We start from the raw sequence: 26,939 nt of genomic DNA, 5'->3' as shown, positions 1-26,939 counted from the left end.
ATGCATGTGCCACTAGCAGAGCCGCCTCTTCCACTGAAGTTCGCCGTTAGGGTCGAGTTTGTAACCTAAATTCATCGAGAAATGGGACTTCTCTTTGTTAGTAGAGTGACTGGAGAGTAATCCCCCCCTCCTCCGTTTTTTTTTTTTTTTTTGTTTGACGTTCCGCAACAGAAAAAAAAATGTTAAGATGAGAATATTATCATTAGAACACACTTTTCAGTTTATTATCCACTTGAGTCCCTTTCTCTTCCTTTCTCTTTTTTTTTTATCTTCATTAAAGGTAAAGATATTTGTGCTAAGGGAAGTATATGGGAATGGAAAGGGGAAGATTTCGAACGGGAGAAACCCCATCACATCAGAAAGGGAAGTAGATGGGAAAGAGAAAACCACTGGATTCTCCACCTTGCGGAAACGAGATCAGCTGATAGTGGGTTATTCTTTATGTAGATTAATTCAAGTCGTAATCATCCCAAAATTTGACACTACACCTCACTGATTCTTCCCTTGCATGGCCGAGTGCATAGGACGTAATGAACGGGGTAGATTTTATACAAGCTCACGTTATAGATCCCACGATCCTCAAACGAAGGCGCTTTATCTTTGGAATCTCTGCCTCTATAGAGAGGAAGACATGTGTCTTCGATTCCCTTATTCCTGGAACCATTACGTCTATACTTGGACGTAAATGTAGGTTAAGGCCATTATTCTGAACTTACGTGGTAGGAATAACATTCATGATTCCATGCGGTAAAACACTATGTGGGTTGAGAGAACACTGCGTGTAAACATTAGGGGAGACGTCAATATACACTCGTGAATATTGGCTTTTACCAGATTTTTGTCTTGATTCGATTCGTCTTTTGTCACTTGTGAGGTGAGGTTCGTCTGTGTTGTGGGTTGATAAGCAGCTGTCGTCGATGTCCCGTCCGTCCGTCTGTCTGTTCTTTGCTTTGGAAATTAATGTCTGCAGGTCACAGAATGCGAGATACTGATAGATAAAGGCTTTTCCCAAAACCTGTTGACTTTGTCACTCCTTAGGAGACAAAGGTAAAGCACCTTGATTGGTCAGACAAGCGTGATTCCTAATCATCTCCAGATGAGATGCGATCATATGGCTCACTTTATTATAATATATAGATTAATTTTAGACTATGTTTATATGTTCCAAATATTCCAGATATATTTACAAGCTTGGACTGTAAAAGATTCAAGTTCCAGTGACCGAAAGAAGATATGAATATCCCAAAATGTTTGTCTTTAATATTTAAAGATTCGGTAAACGAATATTCTAAAAAAAAAGAAGTATGAAAGAAAATTAGAATACCTGGTTTTGGTGAGATACTTTACAACCGCTTGTTATAAGGATGTGTCTAGTTCTTCTGGAACATTTATACGCGATGGTTATGATTATTGATCAAAGGAGATATACATGGCCAGGTTATTGACTAAGTAGTCCCCGTGTTTGACTTGCCCAGCACATGACCTTCGCTGCAAGACTGTTCACTCCGGGTGTTGGAGGGAGGAGAGATGGTTAAAAATGCATTTACCGGACGCGTCCATTGTGATCAAATGTGTGGGATTGGCGTTGATGCCTGGCCGATTTGCAGAGAAATGGTCGGGATTTGTGGGGGCCAGACGTGGATTGACAAGGGGTCGTGTTGTTTATTTCGTATCTTTCCTTTCCCAGGTTCTACAAAGTTTTTTTTTCTTTAATTTTCCGACTCAGAATATGGATCGACTTGCTCTAGTTTCGTCTTGGATACTTCGTATTTCTGTTCTGTTCGTTTCTGGTGTTGGAATTAGTTACAGTAGTATTCTTCGAATATCGTAAAGGAATGTCATACCTTATTGTGGTTCTGTGTATATATATTTATCCACATAGCCTTAACATTTTCGTAACATGCCACATATATGGCGCTTCAAAGACTTTTTTTTTTTTATATTATCATCATATTCAAAGAAACACAATCCTCGGGCCGTTTGACACATGTATATTTTGCAAATACAATCGAGCCGTGAGATGGATGGGTGTGAGTTTCGTATATAAGAAAAAGATACATTTCATCTAAAGGGGACGTTCAGTGGCATCAGTGTAAAAGGATGGATGGAAGTATTTGGTTATTACCCTCTTCAGAAATACAGACCACTTGTTATTATAGCCACTTCAGAAATACTGACCACTGTTACTATAGCCCCTTCAGAAATACAGACTATAATTATATCCACTTCAGAAATACAGGCCACTATTATTGTACCCACTTCAGAAATACAGACCATTATTATTGTATCCATTTCAGAAATACAGACCACTGTTATTGTATCCTTCTTTATTTCTTGATTAGTTCGTGACTGGATTGAAGTTGGAGGAGCGAATAGAATAATTGTTTCCATGGCTGTTCCCATGATCTCGGCCCGTACCCAATGTGTTATCAAACACTTAGGTCTTAAAAAGAAGCGTTCATTCTGCTCCGTTGTGTTCTGTGGTGTGCTTCCACCTCCCTAGAGAGTAACAGAACTTGCTCTTTTAGTTTTCCTCATCACTCGAACCCGTTCGTCGTAAGTAACCATTTGCCGTTTTCCATTGAAAGTTTTCGAACCTTGATGACCCGTGAGCTTCGTTACGTAAGAGGATTTTACGGTGTTGTTAAGTCATTGTATCGGGCCTCACTCTTAACAAGAATTATGCTAATACATCTTTTTAGTTTTCAATGAGCCATAACTCAGATTTTAAAGGATGCGTCGTTAATAGAATGAGATGAGTAACGAGGAGCAGGGAGACGCCAGTCATATAAACAATTTAACGACGTGGAATTTGATAGAGTTGTTCACGCACACTGAACAGAATGGGACCTTGTCCTCCTCTGGTCGTATGTGGTAGGCAGTGCAGTCGACCAGGGAGGTATGATACCTATTTTACTCGCCCAGGTAGTGTGGGAGTTAGGAACGGCTGCGGGTGGTGAGCCAATACTTCAGTGGCTATCTCTTTCCACTCGAGTGCTACATATAAAACTTTAACCTGATGCGTTCATGTCGAGAAAGCAGATTTTTTCACACTGGCTGCGTGATCTTGGAGTTGGGATTCAGAGGATCCGGGTTAATGTAATGGTACGGGTTTTTCATGCCTTGGATATTACTCTTTATGTATTACCATCGACGCCGTGTGTGTGTGTGTTAGGAGATGAATCGTAGCGAGCAACTGCTTTCAGATAGTAAACTTTCCTAAGTTAGTTTACATCATCAAAGAATATGGTGGTTTACATTATTGTCATCGATTTAGGATTATTATTATCTGTGCAGATGTAGATACAAGTAGGTCTATTTGTTGGATGATGTGTCTAAGTGCTGATAACTGCATCAAACGGTGAGGTGAGATACTCATTATGAGATGAGTGTGTGGAGGTAGGAGAGAGATGGGGATACCCCATTGGACATAACCTCTGTCCAGCCTGGAGGCAGAGCCAGTCTCGCGTTGTTCAATCACTTGATTCCTTTTCCGGAATGTTGAATTTACCTCAGAATTAATTAGAAAGTTTTTTTTTTTTTTTTTTTCATTTCCCTGGTCGTCTAAGATACTGTTGATGATGGACAAAATACCATATTAATGTCCCCTTTTTTTGAAGCCTTTTTTTTTTTGTTTTTTGAGTTACAGCGTTGTTTGCTTTTAGTATATCTGTCAGACATCATGATAATAAACATATCTGTCAGACATCATGATAATAAACATATCTGTCAGACATCATGATGATACTAGCCGAATATACACACGCATATCAACAGATTTGTAATGTAATTTCAACTCTTATTGTGTGAACGTTCTCTGCCCCCACGCCAGTATACCAAAGGGAAAAGTAGATTTTGAAAATGTGCAGATTTTCGAAGGTCTATGAAAAAGTGGACGTAGATTGGGAACTGATTCATTCTTTATCTCATTACGGTATCAGATGTCCTAAAGTCATCATGTGCTGAACGAACATTCAAACCTTTGTTCATTCGTATTGCAGGTAGAATAGATTGTTCAGTGATATATATATGACGGAGAGAATCAATTATTCGTCGATTTATGTACGTGATGGGGATTTACGACCTCTTCGCTATTGATAGCCATTTAATCCATCATCCTATATTACAGAGACGAGATCACCCACGCCTCCAGGTTTGCTGTCCTCACCCCCATGTAAACAGATAAGGACTCTGGGGGTTGTCATCCAGTAGATAACCTCAGCACAGACCATCACGTCTTCTTGTTACCTGACCTTCCCATGTTTTCCAGATAGCTCGGAGCCCACGCTTGCACTTCACACACACACACACAATAGCTTGTGGCTTATTAAACGTATTGAAGGTTAAAAGACATGTTTTCAGAACACACCTTTAGTGTCAGAGGTTGAAAAGCATCGTGCTGATCAACGTATGGGTTAGCTAGCACAACAGCACATACAGGTAAAACACTGGACGGCCTGGAACAAGGTCATAAGGTTATGAGACTGGAGATAAGATTAGGAGATTGGAGATAAGGTCAGGAGACTGTGTATAAGGTCAGGAGACTGGGTATAAGGTCAAGAGATTGGATATAAGGTTAGAAGACTGGTTGTAAGGTTAGGAGACTGAATATTAGGGCCAGAAGACTGAATATTAAGGCCAGGAGACTGGATATAATGTTAGGAGATTGGAGATAACATGAAAAACCTGGAGATAAAGGCTGGAGATAACATTAAGAGACTGAAGATAAAGGAAGAAGACTGGAGATACGCAATTATATTGCGCTGGAGAAGCTGCTAAGATCTTTTAGAATATTATACAGTTGCCTAATTGGCGTCTTCAGGAACTTAGTTGATAGTCTGATGAATTCTAACTTTGACACTGATCTGCATTATAAACTCTATAAACTCCTAGATTTTTCCCTTTTGGTCATTAATACACGTACTGGCATTGGGATGTACGAGAAAAGTTGCTCTCGGTTTGCCAAAGGATGAATGGTACGCTCTCTCTCTCTCTCTCTCTCTCTCTCTCTCTCTCTCTCTCTCTCTCTCTCTCTCTCTCTCTCTCTCTCTCTCTCTCTCTCAATGCGTTACGTAACGAGTTAACTTTCCTCGTGATCTAGTTCCGTGTAGCTAATTTCTAATTTTGACTTTCCTGTCATATTTTTTTTTTTCTTTTACGTTCGCCTTTTTTTTTTTTTCTTTTTTTGCACCGAGCGAGATCGAAGTTGATCTGGATCACAGTGGTTTTGCCAGGGCGGTATCCTGGATGGCAAACCTGTTAAGGCGTTACAGATATAACACCAATTTGTCACACGTTGTGCAATGGATCAGTAATTATACACTGTTGTCAAGGCTCAGAGAGGCGGGTGGGGGCAAAGGGTGATTATCCCATGAGATCAGTCTCAAAACGACGTAACGGACTGAAGTAAGGGATCAAAATAACAGTTTTATTCCAAGCCGATCGCACGTATGAACGTATAGACCAATTGGGGGGAAAAAAATGTTTGACTCTATGGTTTGTTTTGATGGCATCATAGGGAAAAGGTAATGCCAAATATAGATTCACTAGTACCCCCCTTCGGAAGAAAATGTTTCGAGTGTTAATTACTGTCATAGATTAAAGTACGTTTAGAAAAAAAATCGTAATTGTGTGTGGAGATTGTATCGCAAATTGACGCTTGTTAATTAATGAACTCATATATGATTGTGAATTATGTGTTGTCGTTCTATTAAAATTGGGGAACTCATTAAAACTTTCCAAAAAAAACTGAGTGTTCTTGAATGTGTTTTTTCATCGTAAAGCAATTGATTAACTTCAAGTATTTTCTTCGTTTGTGAATTATTTTTGTTTATTTTTAGTAAGTGGGTCTAATTGCATAATTTGCGTAATTGTAACGGTTAACAGTAGTATTCGAGTATGTGTTTGTATAGGTTCACTGAATATTCCTATTAGGGTAAACGAACCATTGCATATCAAATTCACAAGGAATCTTGTCTTATATTATCTTTCTAATCTGTCGACTCTATTTATTCTCAGTTATGTGGGATGGATCAAGGCACATTCATTGCCTGAAATCACCCATACGCACCTTTTACAAAGAGCGAAAATATACATTCGAAATAAATCTTTTTAAGATTTGTACGAAGTCCAACTTATGTAGTTCAGAAACTTTGTTGGTTCCAATTTCGCTGTGTTTTTTTTTCGTTTTTTTCCCCCTAGAATAGTGATGAATCATCCATATTTATTTCCGAACGAAATTTGTTTTTCGATGCTGAAATATAGTCCGTAATTTGATTAATTCTACATTGTTACCTTAATTGCTCATGTGATTATGGCACCCACTCATTAATGCAAGCTTAAGCCATTATATTCCACGTGACTCTCGGATGGAAAGCGCATGCGTATGCTGAATGTTTGTGAATGAAGGATGAAAGCAGTTGCCTTCATCGTGCTTTCAGTTGCTTTACGGCCTCTTGTCCTGGTCGCTTGAAGCAGCTTGATTTCAAGATTGTTCAAAGACCTGTGAGTTATGCATGACAGCTAAGGAAAGGCAATTATGTATAAAAAAAAAAAAAAAAAATGCCACTTTCCTCCCCCTCCTCCTTTTTTTTTTTTTTTTTATACTTGATCGCCGTTTCCCGAGTTAGTGAGGTAGCGCCAGGAACGGACGAAGAAAGAAACGGCCACATCCGCTCACGTCCATTTTCTATGATATCTATTCGTCTTCTCCTACTTTAGCAGTTTGGACAAAAGGCTGAGACTTTTGAGGAATGTTTGAGAATCTTCAGTACCGAATATCTCGATATTCTCATCTCATTTTGGTCAAAGTCCTTTTTTTTTTAATGGTTTCAGTCCAAATAGATCTCTCGGCAAGTATCTTTTATTCGTCGTAGATATCTGTTATCAGAGAGACACAGATCACAGCAGCTCTGGTAAATAGAATAACCAGTTTCAGTTATCACTTTTTTTCGTATATTTACCTGTATTACAATAACTTCCCCTTCGGCAGTTACCCAAAGAATCACCTCAAATAGGCTATTTAAAGCCTTGGTTGTTGTCTGTTATCTGAAAAGCCATTCCTTTTCAATTTTCTCTCGTCTCCTTTCTCCTCCTTACCATTGCATAGGTGTCTTTTCTCGCTTAACACTAATCTATAACCATTTATGTATTTCTGATTGTATTATGATCCTGATTTAGACGTCTATATGTATATGTATATATATATATATATATATATATATATATATATATATATATATATATATATATATATATATATATATATATATAGAGAGAGAGAGAGAGAGAGAGAGAGAGAGAGAGAGAGAGAGAGAGAGAGAGAGAGAGAGCGGGTGTGCGCAAATGGGGCCATTATTCGTCTATTCCTGACGCTACCTCACAAATGCGGATAAAGCAATTATATTTTTGTCTTCTCGTGGATAGTGTAATGCAACCAGTGTTTTAAGAGTTGGTTTTAAGAAAAATTGATCCGCCTTTAACGCTTTCCCTAAGAGAGACGAAGTACTCACTCCGAGATACACTGTTTGCAGCCGTAAGTGAAATTGTGGAAACTCACGGAGGTAATCAGTCCTTATCATTAAGAACCGGAAGTGTCCAGATGTAATAGTGACACAATTTCCTCCAATAATGAATGGCGGAAGTACCTTTTCCGGCGTGCTGCCTAACCCGTGTCTTCAAAGCCATATTCCAGAATTCTAGCGACTGCATCTTGCTGAACATCATCATTATCGTCGTGGAATTTGCGAGTTTCAGGTCAACTTGCTGGCCCCCTGCCACCATGGAACTCATTCCAAAAGAACGATAAATTGCCCTCGATGCAAAATGAATAAGCTTTTTTTAATTGCATGCTTCATGTACCCTTGAATGGTAATGTTCGACTGTAATTCGTAGAGGGCGGGTGATCAGCTCTGATATACTCAAACTGCTGGACAACCATTTTTGTGTGTTTCGTCCTGTATCCACGATACAGAATGACTTGTACTGTATTAGCAGAGCTTGTCTGATGCACACCAGCCTCTGTATTAACCATAGATCAAAAGGCTGTATATACAAGCTCAGAAGTGGGTTGGATAATCGACCGCTTTTTATATCATTAGGCTCCGCTCTCCGTATACATTAGACCTCTGGGGAAGTATACAGTTGATGTCTGTAAGACAACGCTACTGTACTTCTTAAACCGCAATTACCGTAGTGTGGAAAAGGAAAAATAAGTCATTCATTCTCCCTCGTCGACATAATTAAAATCTATTCATAAAACCGCTTTTTTTTTTTATATATATACCGTGTCCCCAGGCGGGGGAGAGGCTTATTGTACTTTATCTTTTTACGGAGCTTGATGGAGACTGTAGATGGAAACGCGTACGTAAACGGAAACGCGTACAAAGGGACCATACGCGTCAGTAACTACGCATCTGGGGCTTGTTCTTTCATTGAGGGATTTGCGCGCAGCAGCTCTTTCAAAGAATAGTGGTATACAGATTTTCGACTTTATATTCGACACGTTCTGGGGTTTTTAACCATCACCCAGGAGTTAAGTGTGTCGTAATGAGCTCGCTTGTTCGTATATAGATAAACTGTTCGAGGTTTAGGGGCAAATGTGTGACAGTAGGGAGGCCGGAGTGTAAGATTGTGACGATGGTAGTGTGAGAGTGTGAATGCAGCTTTGTTAGGATGTGAAGACAGCGTAGTATGAGAGTCTGCAAGCAGGAGAATAATACTGTAGCAGCATTATGGTAAGCAGACGATAGTATGAAGTGTAGTGGTGCACCAGTGTGAGACTGCGAGGACAATAGTATGAGGGAATGAACTCCAATAAGTGTGGAGACCAAACCTCACATTGCTAGGGAGATTATGGATCCAGAGACGCGTATTTCAAGGCTAAAGTGGCCTTCTCCCTACCCTCCCTGTTTTCGTCGTCTATAGGCTCCCCGAGATTATAGATCCTCTCATAGCTACAGCAGAGCTCTGCCTTCACCAGGGTGCTGTGGTAGTACAGTCTGCAGCAGTATCTTTCAAGTCATACCAAGGAGAAAGCTTCAACGGTATTGTCCTATTGTCCACCGTAGGATGAAGACTTTATTGCTTTGATTCACTCTAGGGAGAAGGTTTTGTATAATACTACCCACAGGCGGGGAGGGAATTTTGTCGTTTTGATCCACGTTAGGCTGAGTGCTTAGTCAACGCTATTCACAGTTGGGAAAGATATTGTTTTGATCCGTGCTTAGCAGAATGCTTTGTTAAATGATCTCGGTGATCATTTCTTCCTCTAACCCTCCTGTGGTGGAGTGCCTGCACCATTTCTACCCACAGTTGGGTATTGATGAAGATGTAGAATGTTTTGTTAAATGACCTCAGTTGGTGATAAATTTGCTATCTCAAACCCCCCTTTGATGGAGTGCCTGTAACATTCCTATCCACATTAGGTATAAAGTTGATTCACACTTTCTACAATGCTTTGTTAAGTCTCCACAGCCTTTGAATGTTTTGGTCTTCTTAACCCCCCCCACTGGATGAGGTCACTTTGATAATACTGTCCACACTCGGGTATGGGTTGATGGTATCCCTAGCTTGTTTTGTGCTCGGTCAACAAAGACGTGGACACGCCACATTTCTCGACCTGTGGTCTTGCCCGGTGGATGTGGACGGCTTTCCCGGGCATTGTGAGATAGTAACGGTAACTATATGTATCTACCACTTACCCTATCGCCTTCAGTCTCAATCCTATTTAGATATGGGATCAGGTGTGCATAAGCATAGTCTGTGTGTGTGGAACTCAAATATTCATGCAGGATTAGGAGCCTCAACCCCAGTCATTCAACTCTCGTGCTAATTTTTATGGGGCATTTATCACCTCCATGCCAAGCGAAGGATAAAGACTTCCCATACGAAGTCTTACCATTTCTGAGGATCTGGTAGGGTATGACAGTGGACACCCTGAAGCCTATTATGTCTCGTTCTTCCTCAGCAGACTTGATCAGTCCCCCATTTCGGTTCGAATCATCATTTTTTTTTTCTCAACATTCTTGCTGGAATTGTCGAAGGCTTCCAGTTTAATCAAGTCTGTTTAATCAGGTGCCTTTGAATAATCACAAGAATCTCTAGCGATTACTTTGCCTCAGAAAACAATTTTCGAATCTTTTCTTCATATTCATTCTGGAGGTGGCAAGTGAGAAAACGGACCATGGGTTGAGAACCTCCGTAGACTATTGTTAACGGGTGATAATGACAGAAAACGGGGGAAACTTGAAGTGGACCTCATACTTTTCGATTTCGGGTTCTGGGTCCCATGTGAAATTAAGGTATTTGAAGTGTTCGTTTATTGAAACTTTATTTCACAAAATTTACCGTGAAATTAGACCTAGTTAGGTCATGGGGTCGAATAGAATTACGCGAATTGGAACGGGGAAAAATTATGATTACATTTGGAAATGGTAACTGACACCTCAATTAACAGTAGATAAAATGCACGTGATGCAGACCAACTGACCTTTGACCCAAGCCCTGACAGCTGTGGTCAGATGACCTTTTGTCCAGCAGATGCTCTTATCATTGGATGGGAAAAATGTAGTGTTATAGATCATTTGTGTTAGAACTAGAACTTTGGGTGTACACAAGGGTGGTATTCATCTTTTGTAGCCTCAATCTAGGTAAGGGCACTGGAAGGGTTCGAGTCTTAGATACATTTTCTTTAGCCAAGACCTTAATGTTTTTTTTTCCCCAGTTAGAAATGTAAATTTTTTCCAGACACTGCATGTACTCACACAGTTGTGATGTAGATTTGTGTGTACTCATAGTTATGTTGTAGACTTGTATATTACTCTTAGCGATGTTTTAGAATTTCTTCGTGTGGTCAGGAACTAAATGTCCGCAGTGAGCATTGTCGTAGAAGTTTTGTATTGACCCACAACCTATATGAGTAGTGTACCCAGAACGTATGTGTCTGTCTTAATGTTTATGTATTGACCCAAAACTTGTATGTATAGTGTCTTAGTGTTTATGTATTGACCCAAAACCTGTATGTATAGTGTTGTAGATTATCTCTGGTGACCCAGAACTTATGTATTCTATGTTGGCAGTCTTGTGGACCCATTCTTCGACCACATCCTGTATATACCCTGTTTGCAATGTTGCAGAGTCTCTCTGTGGCTAGACAATTTATATATATATATATATATATATATATATATATATATATATATATATATATATATATATATATATATATATATATATATATATATATATATGTATATATATATATATATATATATATATATATATATATATATATATATATATATATATATATATATATATATATATATTCTTTGTAGTGTCGTATGCCATTTTATTTCTGGGTTTGTATATTTGTATTGTCCATTTTCGGTCTGATGTTTGTGTGTGTGCCTCTCTTCTATCTCTTGCCTGTGTACACCCTTTTTTGTGATTGTGGCTATGTACTCTGTGCAGATGCATATTCACGTATGTCCATTTTCTTGTCATGTGTTTTGATGTATCTGTATTTTCTACCGGGAGGCCGGTTTACATAACCTTCGTGCTCAGCTGGCCTAGGCCTGTGTTCATATTGACCGGGGGGAAACAAAGAATGGGTCGTAAATGTAATGGATATATTTACACATAATTATACGTGAAGGCTGTCGTTATGGGGAGCAGATCGTCTATATAACAAATGACTACCGCTGTTCTACCGGAATTGCAACTGGGTTATGTCATGGTTGTTCATTTCTCCTTAGTCTGTTGACATGACGACGTTAATGCCTGTTCATGATGCGGTCAGAACATAGACTGAGGAACGGATGTATTCCAGACCGTCTCTCCTTCATTTACGCACGGTAGTTTAATTCAATTGTTATTGATAACGCTTCTCATAAAGATAATTACTCAAAAGCCTCAAAACATTTCTCATGTATGATTGAACATTAAGCTTCTAAATGTTTACGTAATTTTACATCGTCTCGACCTGATGGTTCAGTTGCATTTTCTCTCACGAATGTATTTCAGAATAAACATACATTCGGTCTATGAGTCTGTGGGGATTTATTTGTAAGTTTATGCCAATACATTTCTGTGTTTGTTAGTGTATATCTGGGTAAGGATATGATCTACGAAGATTGTGAATCACAATGTAGATGATCCCTAAGTTCGATCCATATCATCAGCGAAACTGACACGAAAATTCTCAAAATGTTACGAAAAGTTAGATTACTTGCATGTGTAGACAGCCCATCTGTCAGTGGGAGATGCGAGTCACACCGAAACAGGAGACGGTCCTTTATGGTTTGTTATGGTGTTTCTCGACTTTAGCAGCCCGTCAGTCTGTCAACACACACACACACACAGACACACACAGGCCTCTGAGGGCTTCGGCGTTACCAGGGGTTTGCCAAGAGAGTGATCAACTACCTTAGGTTTGAGAGGCAGTGAAAGAAACGCTTATTGATAGGACTGCTTATGGTGTTTCGCTGGTAGCGTTCCTGACCGTGACGCATTCACGGGCCGCCCAGGGTCGAGCCCGCATAGGTTCGAATCATGTTTGCGGTAGTCGGTCCACAGTCAACCCAGCTGTTCAACCACTTCTAGGGGGCTGGTTGATGTAAATGGGTACCTGGCTCCGGCAAGGTTACATATATACACATAGCTTTAATAGGATAGCCTTGATTAGGGCCTCAGTTGCCCATATTGCCTTAGCTAACTTAAAAAAAAAAGTGACTTAGGTAGTTAAAAGTACTACTGCATGATAATACAATAGCTTGCCCCCTCATTCGTTTCATATTGTAGATCCAGCCAGCTTAATACAGTAGGTCTATAACTCCAACGTTATATTTAACCGGAATTCCTTTAATCAGTCGTTCTTTTCTGTGCGCTTAAATCCCTCTTCTACCCATGTAAAGACGATTCGCTCCCTTGCCTTTCTCTCGTGGTGTGCTTAATGCCATAAGGCATTTCTTCCCGCACCACCCCCCCACACCATCACATGCTTTTTCCCAAAGACATAAGCTGCGTGTGGTTCCCCTTTCCAGCCGGAGTTATTCAAAGGAAAAGAAGAATGCAACAGAATCTGGTCCACACAAAACTGTCCGGCGAATTTGATGGAATATTCCCACAAAACTGTCCGGTTGAATTGACGAATTTAATGGAATATTCCCCTCCATCTGCGGTGTGAAGCAACGTGTTGTATTCTGTTTACTGAAGATAGAAATCAAATTGTTTCAGTATACATCTCGTCTGAATATATGTATATATGGTATATCAATGGATATTTTTGAATACATGTATCGGATATCAAATATTTTTGAATGTAAGTATAGCACGTCAACATCCTTTTTGTCCAACGTTTACAGGTATTCAGTATATCGATGATATTCGGTGACAATATTTGTTCTGAGAGCTTAGTAAACAACTGTTTCACAATATATTCCAAGTCGAATATCCTGGTGAGTCGTCAGTCTGTGCTGTCACTCCAAATAATGTATATATTTGTATATTTTTTTCCCCTTCGCCTTATCGTTCCAAATTCTGTATTTGTTACCTCATATTTTGCTTACCATTTATATTTTTTTTCCTCGCCCAAATGCAGTGTAGAAAAAAAAAAGAAAAAACATTCAGAAATTTACGTTGTGTATATATATGAGAGAGAGAGAGAGAGAGAGAGAGAGAGAGAGAGAGAGAGAGAGAGAGAGAGAGAGAGAGAGAGAGAGAGAGAGCTCTGAACTGCTGTCGAGGACAGGGGTCTCCTAGCCAGCCCAGTGTGGCATACACATTTCTTGTAGTATTTGGATTTCCCGTCACTCAGAGAATCGAGAGCCGATAGGGAACCCATATTTAACATGTACAGGATGCATGGAGGATCAGGGAGTCTTGTTATAAACCAGTGTCCTTCATATATTAAACATGTACAGGATGCATGGAAGGATCAGGGAGTCCTGTTATAAACCAGTGTCCTTCATATATTTAACATGTACAGGATACATGGAAGGGGCAGGGAGTCCTGTTATAAACCAGTGTCCTTCATATATTTAACATGTACAGGATGCATGGAAGGGTCAGGGAGGAGTCCTTTCAGGGAGGAGTCCTTTTACGGACCTGGATCCTTTTGTCTGTGGTAAGCAAGTCGGTTTCGCTTACCTCGTACAAAACGCCACATGTGCGAAATGTCACGGGAGAGATCTGCGAAATGTGCGAACAGTCTTCAAAGGGTTGAGCTATATTTAATTCCCGTTTTCATATCTCTATGGACGGTGTGGAGATGTTGATGCATTATTAGAACGTGTTTTGTATATATATATATATATATATATATATATATATATATATATATATATATATATATATATATATATATATATATATATATATATATATATAAACGATAATTTCCCAAGTGCACTTTCGTGCAAGAATCACTTCATCAGGGGAGATACAAGAAAGAAATATAACAGTCAGTTGATATACAACAAAGAGACGTAGCTAGGACTCCATTTGGTAAACAATATAATGGTATCTATATCTTATTCAAATGATTTGCCAGCTTACTGTCGTTTTCTTTTTTAGGGACTTATAAGTCCCTATTAACATTATATCTGAGATTATGTAGATATTTAGAAAAATCTGTTACAGCGAAGTGAAGGCGTTTATTCATTGCTTTATATATTCCGCAGTGAGGCAGTGTCTGTCGTATTTATGAACTTACATGGTACCTGTAAAATAAAAAAGGTCACCAAATTGCATATGTAACTACAAAGAGGGAGAGTTATAAACTTTTACGGTACTTCCAGATGTGAAGTATTACCACGTTTCTTTTCCTTGTATTTTAGATATATTAGTCTGTTGATAGTTTTCAAGACATGTATAGAAACGTTAACGCATTTGGCTTGAATCTTCTAATGATCACCTTCACCTTTATAAATGCAAAGATGGTTGACATTTCCAAATTCAAAGACTAAAAGCTTGAAAGATATTCATCTCTCCGGCAAGTTTACTCAGTCTCAGAGACCCATCTCAAAGAGCTTTAGTAGAAGACTTTTGAACACAATATTTGATTGTTGTAGTAAATGTCTGGAGGTCGTTTTAGATGGATGCTGTTGTGTCATGCATGCTCATGACAGGGTACTTCGTTCCTGGGGATCAGATGTTAAAAGGAAAAACCTGTTAGCGATAACTCTATGTATATATGTATATAAACAGACATTTTGGAGCCGTTGGCTGTTTCGACAACAACAGGGTGTAAGCGAGGATGTGCTCAACCTGTTGTTGTTAGCTTTTGGCAGGTGTCTGCCGAGCAAGGAGATTAGAGAGAGAGAGAGAGAGAGAGAGAGAGAGAGAGAGAGAGAGAGAGAGAGAGAGAGAGAGTTGCGGTCATGACACACACCCCCTCAGCCGAAGTGTGTTTGATCCTCCTATACCGCCTCGCCAGCCAACGAGTGGTGTTCAAACACACTTGTTCTCTCTCTCTGCAGTGTGTGTCAGTGAGGTCTGCTTATTGCCGTGTTCCTACCACACTGCTTGCTGCTGCCTCATGCTTTCGTACTGTAGAAGAATTGATGGAACATGGGTAGTCAGTCCCTCCGAACACCTCATCAACGTCTTATGGAAAACATTAAAGTATATATATAGAATAAGATAACCAGAAGAAAGTTATTTGAGGCGACAGGCGATTAACTAGATGGACCTAGTGATGGGTTAATCATCTCATACAGACCGACAGTCTTGTATCAATCGACTTGTACTTCAACATCTGCCAAAATGGATTCCAACGTTTTCCGTGTCCTTCACGTTTTCTATGTCCTGTTATTTTGGAGGTAACGTTTTCCAATTCTGTTCCAACAGCTTTTTATGCTCGCTATCTTTGTACAGACGGGGTATTCCCTTAGTCATTACCATCTCGTATTCGCATCTTTGCACATGTAGAACACCCAGCCAAAGCTAGGTAAAGGGGTTGGCATTCGAACTAGTAGTGGACATAGGGTAAGGGACGATAAGATCAAGATGTGTCTTGTCATTTTTGGTGTCTCCTCCTCCTCACACGCTTGCTTATTTGCATCATAATATGATATGCCCACACAGGAGTTTCACTCCGTGTTGATGACGTTTCCATGTACCATCTTACTTAGAAATGCAGCTGGATATATATTGTACGAAGAATGCTGTTATTCATGGGCACACTATTCTAAAATAACAGTTTTCGCGAAGCCCACGAGAGATAGAAAATGGAATAAGATGTTCTCTATATCGTAGTAGATATTTGTTTTAAAGATGTAGTATGGAAATACACCAAGCTATCGTTCGAAAATCTGTCTTTTTTTTTTTTTTGTATAGAACAGAAGGTGCTTAGGTATGTCTATATAGGATGGGAAAGGAATGGACAGTGTGTATAGCTGTGTATTTTGTGCAAGTGTGAGCAAGCAGGAAATTGTGTGTATTTGTATGTGTATGATATTTACGTAATCATGAAGAGCTGTGCGATATTCATGTGATTATGAAAAGCTGTGCGATATTCATGTGATCGTGAAAAGCTGTGCGATATTCATGTGATCGTGAAAAGCTGTGCGATATTCATGTGATCGTGAAAAGCTGTGCGATATTCATGTTATCGTGAAGCGCTGTGCGATATTCATGCGCTGTGCGATATTCATGTTATCGTGAAGCCCTGTGCGATATTCATGTGATCATTTTTCGGGACAAATGTTTTCGACAGCTACACATGAGCGCGATGACATGAAGAGCTATCACAATGGCATTAGCTTAATTTAACTACTTGATTATGAGTCGTGACTGCTTTAACTGCTTGATTAAGAGTCGTGACCATCGCCATGAAATGACGACTCGATCAATGGATTTCAAAGATTTCACGGATATACAATCCACAACGCGTCTAACCTAACCTAACCTAACGTGCTATATAGCCTTGTCTTACGCACGCCTCCTCCCCACTAAACACCTTTCCGTGGAGGCAATACCGGTTCGTCCTCCCACCTCCAATTGCCGGGCGTCGTATATCAAACCGGTTTCGTATTCATAGCTCGGATTACCTTTAACTCAAACCATCACTTTCGAATTCCGGGGTCTCGCTTAGATCATATCACCTCGTTAGTTCTCTCTTGAGCGTCGGGGCGTCTTGGCCTAATCAGGTTTTCTTGTGGTTATTGACACCCTTGTCTTTAACTCTTAGACAGCAACGCCTTCTGTCGCATGTTCGGTTGGGATTCGGGAGGGTACGAAACGTCCGCTGGATGTATGGAGAGGAAAGCTTCAGGTGTTTTGATATATGCTTGGTACATAGAGAGTATACATGGGAGAAGCTTTGGGGAAGATTAGTGTAAGCTTCGAGGAAGAGGGGGCTCTTAAGATCTCTCAAGAACCAAATTGATTCTAGCCTTAACCATGAAGTTACCGTTAACTGTTTTGAGTCATTCTCCTCCTCCACCTGTAGTGTAAGAGTCCCGTGAAAAGTTTAATTACTTCAACTCCTCTTTTTTTTTGGGCACATGCAACAGAAGTCTGACTTGACACGCAAATTGAAGTCGTGATAGGTTTTTTCGATGTATTTTGCAAAAATGCGCAGGCCATGATATTTTTGACGGTAAAAGATAATATATATATATATATATATATATATATATATATATATATATATATATATATATATATATATAGAATGGTTATACATGACGGAGATCAATCAAATAATACGGTTGTAGAAGAAGCTCAGTGTGTGTGGAAAGAGAATTCTGTGTGTTGCTCTTGTGTGTGGGGAAGAGAATGCTGTGTGTTGCGCCATACAACTCGATCAATATCATTTAGATGCAGTCCAGGATGTTTGAGCTGGTTCTCTGGACGATCTGCGGACCTGTTATTGTATTATTTACTGCGCTGGTGGAATATATTTCCATTACATTACTCCCTAAATGACAGGAGGAAGAGAGGGGAATATTACAAGAATGTTTACCCCCTTCTGAACTGTTCGTTAACTCGGCGTTGCAGAAGAGAGATTAATTAAATATTATTGTGAATATGCAACTATGTCTTGTCATACACAGTGTGTGTGTGTGTGTGTGTGTGTGTGTGCGTGTGTGTGTGTGTGTGTGTGTGTGTGTGTGTGTGTGTGTGTGTTTGTCTGTTAAGGCGCTGTCTCTCTCCCAGACTTAGTATGCACTCTGAGCCACGCTGGAAATGTTCAAGGTTCAGAAAATCCCCCAAATATCCTTCGTTACCCCCAAAAGATATTATTTTTGAAAACAGAAAATAGGTCCAGCGAGTACGCGCCAGTACAGATGTGAAGTGTGTATAATAGAATTAATTATTATGATTAAAAGCCAATAGAAATCCATATATGAATATCAACAATGTTAGATTTATTTGTCTGATTTATGTCTGGCAGCGCAGTTACATATTGGGCTGGCACAGTCAGCCTGCTGCCAGTCGTTTTCTTGACAGTATCGTACATTATCATGCGTTCGCCAAGTGTGTTATGCGTCCCAGTCCCTCGTATGAAATGTTTTGAATAACGTTATGTTATGTTATGCTATGTTTGCTCCTTTAATTCTTGCTGTTAGTTGTATGTGGTCACAGGCGTGACCTAATGTTTGTTCGTGATCTCTGTGGGTCAACTATGGGCAGAATTTGTCACATGTTACCTTAAGGAGCCACGGAAGGTGAACCGGGTCCCTGTAGTGACATAAGTAAGTGGTAAAGTAACATAAGTGGGAAGAAGTGTGATACGTTGCACTGAAATACAGATGTAGTGTAATTGCTCTTGTGGGTAGTGGAATATTTGTGAATGCAATCGATACATTTGATATATGCGAGTAAGAACTAGGATTGTGTACGGATTGTGGAGGATAATAGCCCCGTGAACGGGTGGGAGATATGTCCGGCTTTATTCAGTATCCATAGATTTGTTGAGGGGTGACCTCACAATCAGCACAGGATGCACTTGTGCTCCGGGCATCTTCTGAAACCCTGAAGTGCTGATTGTAAAGGTCAGTTGAACCCTATGAGCGTGTGGAAAGAATGCAAGATGGGGAGGTTACAGGAAGAGTGTGTGACAGGACACAATTAAAGGGGTTGGTGTGAGAGGAAGACTATCTCTGACGTGGGGAGTGGGGGGGGGGGGGGGGTAAATAAAGTGGAAGAGTACTGGAGGGAGAGAAATGATGGACGAATGCGTGCAATGGTGTATGCGAGGGAGGCATGTAAGGACAGGGATAAACGGAGACTTATTTGCCATGGCCACTCCCTTAATGGGGGTTCTTGGAGGGAACGGGCCTTAGATATATACATAGATAGATAGATAGCGCGACGGTACGGACCTTAAACACGATCATACGTCCATTGAGAACGACAGGACGAAACTTTTAAGAGTCGATCTCTCGACCTTTCGCATCGAGAGGTTACGACGATAGTCATGCCATTATTCCCGAAGGGATCTGCTGTCGTGCTCAAGGGGTTAGTAGCTGATCAGTACACTGGCATTGACGCTTTAGAGATAGATAGATAGATAGACTAGATAGATAGACTTAGAAATATATTTCTGAAGGTTGGGTATATACATATAATACACGACAGTGCTGCCAGTAGGTGAATAATAGGGGACAGACTTGTCGTTTTCAGGGCTTGTGTTTGGACGTATGGAAATAGGTAAGCAGAAACTCATTATAGTATTTACAGAAAAAGGTGCTAATTGGTAATATAAATTGCCCCGTTTATATCTAGAATATTCAGTCAGTCACCTTCTTACTGAGGGTGGCATATCAATTTCACGATGACTCCGTAGATTGTCCGGTGATAAGAAAAGATAAGAAACTTTCTACATTAATCATACGTTGCGAGAGGTCGGGCCAGACGCCATCCTGTCAGATGATCGCCTTATAAACGATAACTCAAACTCGCCTGCTGATTGGTGGGAAACTTCGCCTACCACAGGATGTCGTCCCCTGACGTCATTCATCATTCGTATGCATTCGGGTCGTTCGTGTTTTCGTAATGCCCACGGAATGATTTTATTACTGGATTATCGAAGATTTTTATATCTTGTTCAAAAACGATTGGACTAGAAACTTGGCAGTTTAGGCTTTAAACTGTACCTTCCGTACCGTGCTTCCACTTTGAACTGTACCGTTCATACCGTGCTAGGGAGCTCCTACTTTGAACTGTACCGTTCGTACCGTGCTTCCACTTTGAACAGTACCGTTCGTACCGTGCTCAGGAGTTCATGCCTAGCTGTAGTGTATGTCGTATGCGGTGGAGATGACCCCCCTCTCTCTCTCTCTCTCTCTCTCTCTCTCTCTCTCTCTCTCTCTCTCTCTCTCTCTCTCTCTCTCTCTCTCTCTCTCTCTCGCGAAACGATATTGTCTCCCGTAACATCCCATTGCATTCGCTGTTTGCAGATAGCGGAGTAGTAGTAGTGGTAGTGCTTCATTTTTTTTAAAAAAGGACCCGATCGATACCCGTCTGTTGCGTTAGTAGAGGATGAAAATAAAAAATGCTTTTGATCATAAATGCTGAATTGTAATGGGCAAAATGTCAGCTGTCCAAGTTATTTCCGTCATTCATTTTTTTTTTTTTGTAAATATTCCTTTTGACCTTTCATCACAAGCCTTATTGAACCTGAGCCTCAATGAGAGAATATTGGTTTTATTGGTATTTTTTTCAACCCACCCATGGATCATTTTGCAATTTCCATGTATATATATGTATATATGTCTCAAATGTATTTTTGTTACTTTGTTTCGTGTTTTCTGAATGATAGACCTTTGATAATATTGATGATAATAGTAGTGATAATAATGATAATGATAATAATAATAATAAGGAGAATCATTTCTTCTTCTTCTTCTTCTTCTTCTTCTTATTATTATTATTATTATTATTGTTATTATTATTATTATTATTATTATTATTATTATTATTATTATTATTATTATTATTATTATTATTATCATCATCAGTGTTATCACTACTATTATTATTATTATCATTATTATTATTATTATTATTATTATTATTATTATTATTATTATTATTACTATTCTAATTACATTTGAGGTCATGCATTGAGCTTCGTCATATTCAAATTACTTTATATGTATTGTACTAAGTGATGTTTTTCCTTCTTCCTCAGGTCAGTTGCCATCAACATGCTGTCCTCCCCTCGGCCACAAAGCCCTAACTCCTTAAGGTAAACATAGACTCCGTCACTCAACAGGTATTTGACAATGACACGTTGGCGTGTAGGGTTTTGTAACTACAAATAACGCGTAGAATCTATTGTTTGGTTGTATCTAAACGCGTTCATTCATAGCCAGATTCGACTCTGTTTTGTATAGTGTCATAAAGAAGTAAAGATTTCTTTTTCAGGAATCGAATAGATTATACGTATTATACGCATTTAGATACGCTTGTCACTAAAGGCTCACAAATTGACGGTAAACTCATTGTTGACGCTTATATAGATGACTCAAACATTAAGCAGATGACCATATTGAGAACGTTAGAGTATACTTACAGTTTAAGTATTTCAAGTATGAGAAAATACGACTCACTCCTTTATAGATTACGATACTGATACCAGAAATGAGCGCGTAGTTTACACTGAACAGCAGTGATACATGTTGGGTTCTTAGTTGTAGATGGAAGTAGCTGTAATATTTGTAGCAAAACGCGTAAATTATTTTCCATAAAGTGTTGCTAATTGTTGGTATGAGCCTTTAGTTCTCTGAGTCATATACACATTTTACTTTCATTCGTCTCGTGCGTAACTAACTGTATATATAGTTGGATAGCAGATGTGCGCCCGCGGGAGTGGAGCTGGGAAAGTTAGTCCTACAGATTAATGTTCGCCAGAGGTGTTCGTTTGCAGTCGATCCAAAACTCGAAACCACAGTAAATCGACACGACAAACGCCTGACCTAACCCGCACTCATAGGATATAGCAACACTGGCATGCAATACGATACACCTTATAGACAGCAACACCCATGTCGGGGAACAAGAACACTAGGGGGCCCCACTGGTGGGAAAAGCCCCAAAGTTGTATAATTAAAGTCGGGTCCTATTAACTCACACCTGATGTGCAATTACTGCGAGAGTAAACACATCAGAATTCATTACCCCGTGATACACCCAGGTTGGCCGGCTGTCGCGAGAGGACACAACAGGACAATCGCTTAGATCCCTGTGTGTCCCGTGTGTTGTTGTATTACCAGCTGGTTTCGAGTGCCTGTGTACAGTGAGGTGTTGGTGATCCGACTTATGTATTTTTACAACATTCAGCTAGAGACCCCAGACACACGTCCATGCAGACACAATAGTCTCAGAGATGAAGCTGTGTGTGCAGACAGCATTCATCTAAATTGTTGTACAATACTGGAGAAAGTTGATGAGATAGTGGCCATACATGAGAGTACAGACGTACTGTATAAATAGGTAATTAAACACCAGCAATTTCTCTGTCTTCTGAAGACCACGAAGACAATATTTTTTTCCACTTGACCTTCGTATCAAATAAGACACACACATGCACCTTACTAGGATCTGTCTAGCCTATAACTCCAGGCATTTTCATGGTCAGAACTAGTATTTTAGTGTCGATGCTTACGTGTTATAACTATAATTACTTGATAGAATTAGATTTAAAAACTGATAATACCTTTGTTTGTGTTTCCCGAAGCCTTGATTATCAAAGAGGTTTCGTATGGTGTTGATATTTTCACTCTTCTCACGATGACCAAAGAAATAACACCATTAACGCTTCCTTATCAATCATTTCCAGTGTGCGCGTTAAATGCCCACCGCCACCCCCCACCAAAACACCCACTCCGTACTTAAGGCGTAAACTATCCAATTTCCCTAATGTTGATTGGTCGAGGGGTAGCCATTGGGTCGATTCGCCCCGGTCTGCGCTACCAGTGGAAGAAGGGTCGTGACACTGTGATTCAGGACCTGTTCAATATGTTGGTTCGTCTTGTCTTCTGCCACTTCGTATGATCTTGGATGTAGTGTATTCCCTTCTCCCGGATGAACCCAAGATTGGCATATCTCTCGTATACATGGCGGTATATCTGGGGTGGATATTTGGGGTGGGGTGGTGAGCGCTACGCGCTATCCCTGCCTCATGCCAAAAATCTCTTCGGAGGTAACGGTAGATTGGTAGATATTCTCTTACAACCTCTAGTCACACCAATTTTTTGTCCCCCTCCCCCCAAAAAAAAATAAATGAAATAAACCCTTGACCTCCAGAAAACTTTGAAATGGTCCACTTTGCATTTACTCGATAGCGAACAATGGACACGTATATGGATTACACTCTGCGTCCAGACCCACGTATAGGAAAAGGTTCTTTCGTTCATACCACCTGTGGAAAAAAGGAAGGGTTGTTCCAGTGAACCTACAAGTCTGTCCCTCCTTAGAACGAAGACGTTGTAATACGGTTTTAAGTGACGTTTATCCTTGGTGAAAGAAGAAGTGCGTGTTCTCATTGGCTGTGTGTTACGTCACCCATAACAAGAAAATCAGATGTACTCGTAACTTCACTTCGTTGCGACGTGTAGTAAATAGGCGAAATGTGACGTTTTTGTCGTCTGCTATTACTTTTGTAGGGCGGTGGTTTACCTTCTAATTACTAGCATGGGGTAATTTTTGAAAACTTGATTCTAAATCAAAATTGTGACAAAATCATGTTGTGGTTTCCTTCTCAAACGCTTTCCATTTCCACACGCCCGTCGGTGACCTACGGGTCTCACAGAAACCCACCTTACCTCGCTCCCCGCGTGGAGCGCAGCCACGAAACCTCATAAAAGGGATTCCACGTAGTTTGCATGACTAGCTAATTACCACAATGTGATCATGTTACCCACTGTGTCATGCAAGGTTCGTCACGATACATTCGTTGTCATGAAGTTTCCATTGGCATTTACCCCGACGATGACGTATCGGTAATTATGGCTGTCAATGAGCGTCTGAAAGACGTAAAGAGAGATGTTATCAAAGTCTTTGGTCTCCACGGCTGGAGTATATGATGCTGGTCATATTTATCAGTATATTCTTATACTCGTGTACAGTATACTGTCATACACCAGTTTGCCCATACGAAATATACCCTCCCCGTTTATCCTTGAGCCTCGAAATTGCATTTGTGTTTCAATCTGAAGGTTAAGTCGAAGGGACTTGTAGTGTGAAGACTTGGTTCATGCTTTAAGAATGAGATTGCCTTGTCTCGATAGACGAGGAAAAAATACTTAAGTTCTCATATTGACAAGGAAGGTCGTGTTAGAATGCTTGGATAAATTCATTTGATATTTAACATCAGTTTTATCATACTATCAGGCCATAGATGTCGTGTTTAATTTCTATAATTTGTAAAATCTGCCTTCCTCTAACACGTAGAGTCAGCCATATAATGAGTAAAGTCAGCCTTCCTCTAACACGTAGAGTCAGTCATATTATGAGTAAAGTCAGCCTTCCGCTAACACGTAAAGTCAGTCATATAATGAGTAAAGTCTGCCTTCCTCTAATACGTAAAGTCAGTCATATAATGAGTAAAGTCTGCCTTCCTCTAACACGTAGAGTCAGTCATATAATGAGTAAAGTCTGCCTTCCTCTAACACGTAGAGTCAGTCATATTATGAGTAAAGTCTGCCTTCCTCTAACACATAGAGTCAAACATACCTGGTGCTGATCATATTCCTTATTATTATACTGATTTAAATGCCACGACTTTACTGTTTCCCGACCAAGACGAAACAGACGTCTTGTCTGCTTGCATGCAAATTAACCAAGTGGATAGGTAGTGTTTTCAGTAAGATTAAACATATGAATAATTAAAGCGTGATAGTGTATAAGTCGTATACTTCCCTATGAGATACATCCCTTCAAATCTTAGATTAAACTGAAGGAATTATAGTCGAAATATCCTCTCCTCTGAGTGAACCTGACGTTTTAAGCTCAGCTGACTTCATCTTCTATCAAAATTTTTAGGAGTGAATTAATATTTTTCGATATATGTTGCAGAGGTAATTGTCGAACGGACCTCTCAAGATTATTCGCTTTGCGAGTCGAGCCAAAAGAATACAATAGTTTTCGTGAAAAGAATCAGGGGGTTTTCTCTCTCGCGTATATCAAAATGCGCTCTGAATGCGTTGGTATCAGCTTGTAATGAAGTCCAGGATCATGTTGCACGCATGATTTTTGCTGCACTCCCTCCCATTTTTGATATGCTGGTCGATTCCATCTCTCCGTCCCCCATTTTCTTCCGGCGCAGACACGCGTAGCGGTCATAAAGTCGATGTTTCCATGTGTTCCCCGAGACTACAAGTCATTCAACCACACGCAAATAGCACTGTACTGTGTGCTATGTCAGATTTTACAGTGCCTTGCCATAGATCAGGATTTCACTGTCAGCCAGACGCGCTTAAAGCTTCTTTTTTTTTTTTCTAAACCCTCGACAACAGCGTACCCTACCAAGTATCATCACTATAAAGAATTCATGAATTCTCTTTTGAATCTCGAGTATGTGCTCAACATAGCCAGTTTGCTTGCGTCATTTGTAGTACGGATTAGAAGGTCTCGTTAATTGGAGTGGTCGTGTTCGTCACATTCGTGTTTCAACACAGCTTCTCCTGTCTTGTTGGTTATCGCGTCTCGCCACAACACAGCTTCTCCTGTGCTATGGTTATCGCGTCTCGCCACAACACAGCTCCTGTGCTATGGTTATCGCGTCTCGCCACAACACAGCTCCTGTGCTGTGATTATCGCGTCTCGCCACAACACAGCTCCTGTGCTGTGGTTACTTCTGCCTCTTTACGTAAGGCATTATAGAATCTTAGTTATTTTTTCCCCCATAACTGCATAGGATCATGAATATTCTTTCTTTGTGTGGGTAAACCTGTTCATACACACGTCTGTCTGTCTCTCTCTGAGGCAGTTCAGTGTTCGCCTACAACGACCGCTCTGGGGATCGCTCTGCACCATGAGCCAGCTAACCATGACAACGGGCACGTCGCCATAACCCTGATTGAACAAGGGCAGGGGGTGTGAGTGGGTGTGGGTCAAAGAGGCCGTTTGCATGGCAACAGCGTGCGTGGCCTCTGTGTTAAATCAAGCAATGATCATATCATTTATGTTGCTGCAGTGGAGTGCATAGGGGGGGCGCCCTAACAAGCATTCACAGATGAGCCATATTAGTATTTTTGTTTTTCATGTTAAATAATAATAAAAAAAAGGGTTTAAGGGATTTTTTTTTTGTTTGTTTTTTCAGTCTAGTTAATTGGTCATGCGAATATCATCCAGAAAAATGCGAGAGAGAGAGAGAGAGAGAGAGAGAGAGAGAGAGAGAGAGAGAGAGAGAGAGAGAGAGAGAGAGAGAGAGAGAGAGAGAGAATAACAAGCATTAACATGCAAAACTATAGTGGAAGTATCGTTTGAAAAAAAAATGCTTGTATAATTCAGTTTGCTAATCGTCCCACGTTTTTTTCCTTTCTTTCTTTCTTTTTTTGTTAGTACACATGCAAATGACCTGGGGCTGGGTTGAACAAAAGAAATGTGAAAAATCTCTTTTCCCATTCTCTCTCTCTCTCTCTCTCTCTCTCTCTCTCTCTCTCTCTCTCTCTCTCTCTCTCTCTCTCTCTCTCTCTCTCTCTCTCATATTAACATTTTTTTCCCACTGGAAATGGTTTTTGGTTCATAATCCTCGGTCAGTACACGTCTAGAGCGGCTTTGCTCCCAGCCATCCATTGTATAGCGTCATAAAAAATGGGTATGAGGCTTTCTGTGTTCCATGAGCGATCCGGGCGCACGTGTGTGTGCGTGTGTGTGTGTGTGTGTGTGTGTGTGTGTGTGTGTGTGTGTGTGTGTGTTGAAATATGGATTTAGAGAACGTTGTTTTAGGTATTAATGTATTTCTGAAACTTAGGGAATTTGAT

The 26,939-nt window shown here is 40.2% G+C and overlaps 1 protein-coding gene across 5 annotated transcripts in view; it reads left to right on the top strand.

The window, feature by feature from the left end:
• FMRFa (FMRFamide propeptide) overlaps positions 1-26,939 on the top strand; it is a 198,941-nt gene that overhangs the window by 101,914 nt on the left and 70,088 nt on the right. For 3 of the 5 annotated variants that reach the window (XM_071677879.1, XM_071677880.1, XM_071677878.1), the window contains one exon: positions 21,143-21,199. The exons of the other annotated variants lie outside the window; for them this stretch is intronic. In XM_071677879.1, coding sequence (XP_071533980.1) covers positions 21,159-21,199 — 41 coding nt within the window. In that variant the 5' untranslated portion in view covers positions 21,143-21,158. The remainder of the gene's footprint in view (positions 1-21,142; positions 21,200-26,939) is intronic. 5 annotated transcript variants of the gene reach the window in all.

The sequence above is a fragment of the Panulirus ornatus genome, chromosome 26, assembly GCF_036320965.1.
Source record: "Panulirus ornatus isolate Po-2019 chromosome 26, ASM3632096v1, whole genome shotgun sequence".
NCBI classification, from domain to species: domain Eukaryota; kingdom Metazoa; phylum Arthropoda; class Malacostraca; order Decapoda; family Palinuridae; genus Panulirus; species Panulirus ornatus.
This window is presented reverse-complemented; position numbering and strand designations above follow the sequence as displayed.